The following is a 7,696-nucleotide window of genomic DNA, read 5'->3' as shown; positions in this document are numbered from 1 at the left end:
GCTGGCAGCGGGGCCCCAGCTGTTGCCTGCCCCCCACCCCCACTCCCCACCACGCCTTCCTCTAACCAGCCTAGCCTCTCAGCCGGGCTCAGCAGGAGTGGTTCATCTTCTGTCTCTCACCATTGAGTTATTAGTTGCTTCTTTGAGCTCAGAGCCAGGGGTTTTGTGGATCAGAAGCTTTGGAAATCTAGTGTGTCTGAATTCTTGAGAGAAAGCGATGGAGCTGAAACAGGATGTGTATGCACACCTCTGTTCGGACCTGTACAAAACTACTTCTGGACCACTTTGCCTTTTGAAGGTGATCATTTCAATTGATGGTTGCTTGATTATGTGTCTGGGCCTGATAACTGTGGGCAGCTTTAAAAAGAGAATGCTGAGCGAGAGCTCCTGGAGGTTCTATGCAGTCACTCTGATGTGGCTGAGAGAACCCTGCCCTCCCCTCCCCCCACCCCAGCAGATTCTGCTGCAGAGCCATGCAGACATGGCGGGGAACTGCGCACTTGGACCAGAAGGTGACTCGCAAGCCCAGAGGGGGCCTCATGACTCCGAGAGGAGAGGAGGGGGACCAAGCAGAAGCCTGGGGGCTCTGACCTGGAAGTCAGGGTGGACTGGTGGGGTGGGGCTTAAGCTGGGCTGGTAAGGCTCTGCTTGACCCATTCAAGGAGCCGTTCATGTCAAGGTCACCGTGGTGTCTGTGGCCCTCCACTTACCCTGTCTGCCCTTTTTAAACCGAGTCATGGGTTTTGCTCACGGGGTTGTATCACTAGTTGGGATTTTGAGGAGAAGTTTGCAGGGATGGGGGCGTTCCTGAGCGGAGAGCGACTCTGAGGCATGGCTGGACCCTTGTGGCGCAACTAGCTCCTGGGGGCAGCACATGGACTTGGTTGGAAGGCCGTGAGGTGTTATTGGGATTGTTTGGTCCCTTCTCCCCAACCTTTTTGGGAGAAGTTTGTGAAGTGATGGAAGATGTCAAGGCCATCAAAGTGGAATTTTCTGTTTTTCTCCTCCTGGAGCGAGATTCAGGCGCTAAATCGGGACCACCTCATTTCCATAGCAATTGGCCGGCTCTGGGTTGTGACATCACAGAGGTCTGAGAAGAGTAAAGCTGGATATAGATAGGCACAGGGAGCCCCAGTAAAAAAGGAGGAGATACAGGCTTTGTAACTAAACAGGGGACCCTTTTGTGTTTCTAAAGTCACTCTTTTAAAAAGGTATTTTGTGCCATATGGGTATATTAAAATTTGCCACTGATACTATCACAGTGCTGTTGTCAAAAGGCCTACTAATCATGAGTAATGGAAATGATCTGTTGTATTTCTGGGCATCATGTGTATATTTCAGAATGATAATCACCCCCTTCCCCTCCCTGACACTTAAGTGTACCAGAGACTTGGTCTGTATATTTGAGGCATTCTCTTTTGTCAGTGGTGTTTCTAATCGTTGTGTCGTCGCTCATATTTGGCCGAATGAGAGTTAACATATCTGGGAAAATTCCAGCTGAGCAAGATAAGAAATTCAGAACAGGATCAGTTTATATGGTGATAAATAAACATAAATGCCAATCTTGCACTTCTTCCTTGATGATATAGATAGCCTTATCATTTAGGATATTTCTGGAAGCCTAGTTCAGATTGTGATATCAGGCACTTCCATCATTTAATTCTGGTCCAGGGATTTACTGTGTCTTAATTAAATTTTTAATCCTTTTGTTGAACTAACTCGTTTATGAGGAGCTTATTTTAACTGGATACAGTCCCTTAGGAGCTAGACTTGAGTTGCCGACCTTTTCTCCAAGGGTCCCGTGCCAGTTGGTTGGGAGGGCCTGTTGCTGACAGTTTCCCCATGTACGTCATGGGCCAGCCAGGGGCCTTTTCTGCAGTTTGACAGCCACCGGCCTGGAGCACTGTCACCATGCCTGTGAAGTGTGGAAAATTGGTCAGCCCAGCAGGAATGTGTACTATGTACAAGATGGGATGGTGCTCAGGAGAACCTCATTCTAACTGTGGAACCCTACCCGCCTTGCCTTTAGGAGCCAACTTCAGAGAAACTTGTCGTTTTTGCACGTGTGCACTATAAACCATGCTTTAAAGCTCTTCTAAAGACCTGAGGAACTAAAGTCAAAGTACCAGGCACATGTCGAGCAAATGGCTTCAAGATTCCTAGTGCATTCATGTGACGGGGGTGTGTGTGTCTGTGGGGGAGTCACTCTACTGCTTCAGAACCTCGTGCTAGTTTGTGTTCTAGTCCGTGTTTGTTTATTGGTGTAAAGGGCAATAAGAATTTACATAGTCTTATTCCAACAAAACTTTTATCTCTTTGATAGCTATGATGATAGATATGGCATCTTCATTTTTAAAAATGTAATAGTATTAACTCAGAATCTCACATAGGTACACTGAGAACCTTTAGTTCCCCGATCAGGGATTGAACGTGGGCCCTGGGCAGCAAAGGTGTGAGTGCTAACCGCTGGGCTGCCAGGGAATTCCCCAAGAACCTTAAAAAAAAAACCTGCTGTATAATACTCCATTGGTGGGATGTGCTGTTTATTTCATAGGCCTTTGTAGGATTTTTCCTCAAAATATTTTTTGATGGTTTGAGGTAATTTAGGAGGGTAAATGTAGAAATTTCAGTCAAAGTACATTTTTAGCATATATGGCTCAAGCTAGATAAGCAACGGGAAAAGGAATTTCTACTTTCCTTCTTACTTTCCAGTGTTTTTGTCAGGGTGTCATGATTGGGGGGCCAGTTTAAAAATTGTGTTTTCATAAACAGCTTTTATTGATACCCTGACAAAATTAATTAAATGTATATATTGATATTTAGTGGCTCAGCTGGTAAAGAATCTGCCTGCAATGTGGGAGACCTGGGTTTGACCCCAGGGTTGGGAAGATCCCTGGGGAAGGGAAAGGCTACCCAATCCAGTATTCTGGCTTGGAGAATTCCATGGACTATACATGCATCGCAAAGAGTCGGATATGACTGACTTTCACTTTGGGCTTCCCTGGTGGCTCTGCCTGTAATGTGAGAGACCTAGGTTCAATCTCTGGTTCGGGAAGATCCCCTGGAGATCCTTCTTGGCAACCCACTCCAGTGTTCTTGCCTGGAAAATTACATGGATGAAGGAACCTGGTGGGCTCCGGTCCATTGGGTCACAAAGAGTCAGACACATCTGAGCAACTTCACTGGTTTATTGATATTTAATAAAACAAAAACATCAAGACTGGCAGTGGTCTAAATTTGGGTGGTAATACCTGTTTCTTGGCTTCCAAGGAACTCTAAGGTGTGTTTTGAGATACTCAAGGAAAAAAAGGACGGTTTATATTCAGGAATTATTTGAGAAATGTAACCTGAAGTTGAGGTCTGGAACTTGCCTAGAGGAGAAAGGGAAGGGTGCTGTCCATGGTGCTGAATCAGACCCACTGCTTGTTGGAGTGGTGGGAAGGCTCTGAAATACTGAAGTCCAAATACACAGCTATGTAGCTACTTTAAAAAAACCACGTCTCCTGTTTGTAGCTGGTATTCTTAATTTCTGTTGGAGTGTTTGAATTGCCAGGGAAAGCTGACCATACAAGGAAACACAGAACATCATTAGTTGCAGTAAACTGTTCTATATGCCAGAAGGACAGGATTAAATTAAAAGTATGGCCATTTTGACCAGTCAATCAAGTCAAAGTAGTCAGAGTCACTCAGTCGTGTCCGACTCCATGGACTGCAGCCTGCAAGATTCCTCTGTCCATCAGATTTTCCAGGCAAGAATACTGGAGTGGGTTGCCATTTCCTTCTCCAGTGCATGAAAGTGAAAAGTGAAAGTGGCCCTCAACCCAGTGCATTTCAACTAAGGTGTCATCTACCCCCTCCTTAACGTTTACAGACACTTGAATAAGTAACGTCCAGCCACTCCTTGGAGATGGTTCCCTTTTTCAGACACTGGGCTGCTGAAGGGCTCAGGAGCCTCGTGGTCCTGGGCTCTATTACTAGAGCCTTTACAACCTTCCAGAACCTCCGTGTCCCCCTTTTCCTCACTCCTTTCATCCTCCGTGGGTTCTTAGAGGCTATTTAAATCCTAATTCCTGCCAGAAGTTAAAAAAAATTTTTTTTCTTTTAAACCATGGCCCTGTGTCTCAAAGAAGATTGTACTTAATGAATGAAGAGGGATGGGAGTGTTACAGTTGGAGTTTACACTTCATATTTGCCAGTCATTAGTTAAAAGTTTTAAATCCTCGCTTCTGGTTTTATATAAATGTTTTCCAGGCCAGCCTTCAGCAAGCATTCTGCTAGTCTCAAGATCCTTTGTAGGATCTTTGTCCATTCCCATCCTCCCAGGGATCCCCTTTTCAAATTCCCCACACCCCAAAATGCCATTCCTGTTCTCTGGTATGGATACATACTTTATATGATTGAAGTGTCCAGTAACAGTTTAGAATGAGTTTGCTGTTTTAAGGCACATGTATCCATGATGGAAGATTCTAACGTATGCTGTTTTAAACCCCCCACCCCCAAACAATATTTTCTCTAGGATTGAGTTTGAATGAGTAGAAACCTTTTTCAAAATAAATTTCATTGCAAATTCAGCAGAGTATTGTGTGTTCAGAACCCACTTAGCATTTTGAACGGAACAAAAGTTTGTTTCGCAAACATACCAGTAAGTATCTTTTGGGTTAGAGCACAATTATTTGGCGTGGTTGGAGCTTACTAGTGACTGGAAGTCGTCCAGAGTACACATATGTTTCTCTTTACTTGATGCAAGCCAGGAAGGTAAAAATCTTGGAATTTCTTTGTTTCTTTCAAAGCTGGAGATACAGATGACCCACCGAGAATTACCCAAAACCCTGTAATCAACGGGAATGTGGCCATGAGTGACGGGCACAGCAACACGGAGGAGGACATGGAGGACGGTGAGTACCCGGGCTTCGTCTTCTCGTGTCGGGCAAAAAGCGGTCGGAAGCAGACACCTCTTCCGTGAGGACTGTTGAGTCTCTTTAAGAGTAGCTAGTTTTCAGGAAGTTGTATCTGAGCAAAATTTAGGAGCCTGGTTTGGTTTTGAATTTCACGATTGCCCGCAAATGTCAAGGTAAGTTGATTCTCCCCAGCCTAGGCGAGAAGGTGGAAATACAGAAGTCTGTAATTGACGGGTATTTGCTCAGGCCTGCAGTTAATTTTCCAGCCACTCCTAGTACTCAGAACAAGTACCTTACTGTCCTTTGCTTTCCGTCTGCAGCACGCTACTTCTAGACACTGGAACGTGGCTTCCCATTGCACTCCTACTGTAGCAAGTGTATCAGTTGTAGCTGATGACCCCTCCCCCCTCCGGTTAGGTTCGAAAACCAGAATCGAGCTTTGGGCTTCATCCCCCAGACTGACTTTTGGTCTTTTATCTTCTCTGCGCAAAGTATACACATTTGTACATGCATGGGCATTTTGGGCCTAGGGAAGCACTTTCTCTCGAGGCTATTTCTTCGTTATGCCTTATCAGACGGGTGTGACCTGTGCGTTTGCCAGGTCAACCCCACGAGAAGGTAGCAGCCAATAGTCACTTTATGCGGCCCCCCGGAGTCTTGCAGTGTAATATGAAACCGTGTTCTGTCAAAAGCGTGTCCATCAATCCTCATGAGGGTTGTGTCCTTCCCAGGGGTGTAACGGGGCAGTTGAAAGAAACCGTCAGTCACGGGCTGCACCACCAGAAGGACTGCTGTTCAGACCTCCTGCCAAAAGTTCAGCCTCCATGAGAAACTGCAGCCGTAGTTGAGAGTTCTCTCACAGTGCGCTTTACCCCTGGCAGCGGGCTGAGGCCATATCTGAGGAAGGTAAAGAGGCGTGGTCTGACCCGCTGCTTTGTTACCTGTGGAGTGCGCTTTCCACCGCAGACGAGAGGGCGACGGTGTGGGGTGGCCCCCCGGCTGCGGGGGCCCTTTGGTTCCATCGCAGACCCTGGAGAGGCCAGCAGTGGTTCAGAGAGCGCCGTGGGGAAGGCCCGAGGCAGGGGTCGATGGTAGCCTCTCCCAGAGCAGGGAGCCGCCCCAGCCAGCCAGAGCCCTGCCCTCAGCTGGTTCCACAGTGCAGGCTCGTCCTGGCGTCACCCCAGGTGTCCTTGGGGAGGGAGGGCTCGGGAGGAGGCGCAGGTGTGGATCCAGGCACAGGCTTCCGAGGCCTCCATGGCCTTTTGGTGGGTCCTTCTTGCTCAGAAAGGGCCGTCCTGTACTTTTTAGGTTGCTGTGTTATCCCCTCCTCCCCCCGAGTCGTGACAGCTCCATATGTCTCTCATAGTGGCTAGAAGTCTCCCGGGGGCCCCAGATTGCCTCACCTGAGAACCAGTGTAAGGAGAGCACAGTGTACACAACACCCCTTCCTTTTAGGCCAATTGTACTAAATTGTTAGTAGTCAATGATGGCGTTACGGAACCTAAAAGCAGAAGTGCTCCTACTGTGAATTATCAGCTGGAAAAAGCACTTTACAGGACAAAGTAGCAGTGGTCTTCAATACCCTTTGTTCCTGGTCTTCTCAAAGGCCCAGGGGCAGGAGAGTGAAAAGATGGTATCTCTGGGGTGGGGGGCCGCGGTGATAGTTATTTTGAACCATTTAATGGCAGAAATGTGCGTGTGAAATTGTTCAGAAATCTGCAGAAAGTGAGAGGAGTGCTGGGTTAAGCACGTGTCTTTACTGAGTATTTGTGAGCCGTTAGCCTCCTAACATGTTTCTCTGAAAGCCCTTTTTGTTGTTGATGATTCCCCAAGCCTCTGACACGCTAGCACCCTTTTCTCCCGAGTCTCCTTTGGCGGCATAATGTAGGGAGGGCACACGGTGTGGGGAACCGCAGGGTAGGAGCCTCAGTCCGCACAGAGACGCCTTCGTGGCAGGGAGGCTCTTACACGGCAGTTGAGTGGCTGACAGCAGTGGTGGGAGAAATATCCAGTCGAGGTAGAGGGATTGTAGATACAGGTGGTTGGTGCCCGTGGGGGATAGTTGTTTTTGTTTTTGTTTTCATGGGGGGGGGTGATTAACTGGGATGTGCAGAGATTGGTATTAGAACGAATAATTGAGGTTTGATACAGCTTCTGCCAGAGTGCCCTTTGGGGGAACCTCAGGCCCACCTTTTGGGGGACCAGGTTTTCTGCCAGGATATGTGAGGGCAACAGGCGGCACAAGCTCGCCGACAGACGCTGGCAAGGGCCAGTCAGTGCCCCGTGGTGCTCAGGCAGGTCAGAGTCTATTTGGATGAGGCACTAATCCGGCAGGGTAGGAGGTAGTCTTTATAATCCCAAGTGTACCACTTTTACCCACAAGGGTTTCACTTTGAAGCCATTGCAGATAGAGAAAGCTGCATAAATAGTCCATGGAGTCCTGGGTACCTTCCACCCGTTTTCTCTCCTACCTCCTCAGAGGACGGTCACCAGGCCAGCCCTGTCCGCCAGAGAGAGGGGCTTCCTGTCTGCCTGTCTGCCGCTCTGCTGTACCCCCGCCTGTCTGGACCTGCTGGTACTTAGTACAGGTTCTCGGCTGCTCCATTAGCGGGAAGAGCTTGGGGGGCAGCTGTGCTCTGGTCTCGGCCACCAATGCCATGGGTACAAAGGGCTTGAAGACGGGGTGGTGACATTTTTATTCACATGAAATCTCACATCAAACCTCCTGATTAGCATATTTTGGAAGATAATCCTGTGCCTTGGGCGTGAGGCAGCATCTCACATCTGGTGTGTGATTC

At 48.0% G+C, this 7,696-nt stretch overlaps 1 protein-coding gene across 2 annotated transcripts in view; it reads left to right on the top strand.

Annotated features, from left to right (window-relative positions):
- The first annotated feature begins 3,163 nt into the window (after positions 1 to 3,163).
- USP7 (ubiquitin specific peptidase 7 (herpes virus-associated)) overlaps positions 3,164 to 7,696 on the top strand; it is a 30,402-nt gene continuing 25,869 nt past the window's right edge. Inside the window, exons 1-2 of one of the 2 annotated variants that reach the window (XM_010840460.1) lie at positions 3,164 to 4,895; positions 5,630 to 5,804. Coding sequence is in view for 1 of the 2 variants with exons in the window: in XM_010840459.1 (XP_010838761.1) it covers positions 4,853 to 4,895 (43 nt within the window). In the remaining variant the exon portion in view is untranslated. The remainder of the gene's footprint in view (positions 4,896 to 5,629; positions 5,805 to 7,696) is intronic. The other variant, XM_010840459.1, reaches the window with a different exon arrangement.

Source organism: Bison bison, unplaced genomic scaffold (genome assembly GCF_000754665.1).
Source record: "Bison bison bison isolate TAMUID 2011002044 unplaced genomic scaffold, Bison_UMD1.0 scf7180017864144, whole genome shotgun sequence".
Classification (NCBI taxonomy): Eukaryota; Metazoa; Chordata; class Mammalia; order Artiodactyla; family Bovidae; genus Bison; species Bison bison.
This window is presented reverse-complemented; position numbering and strand designations above follow the sequence as displayed.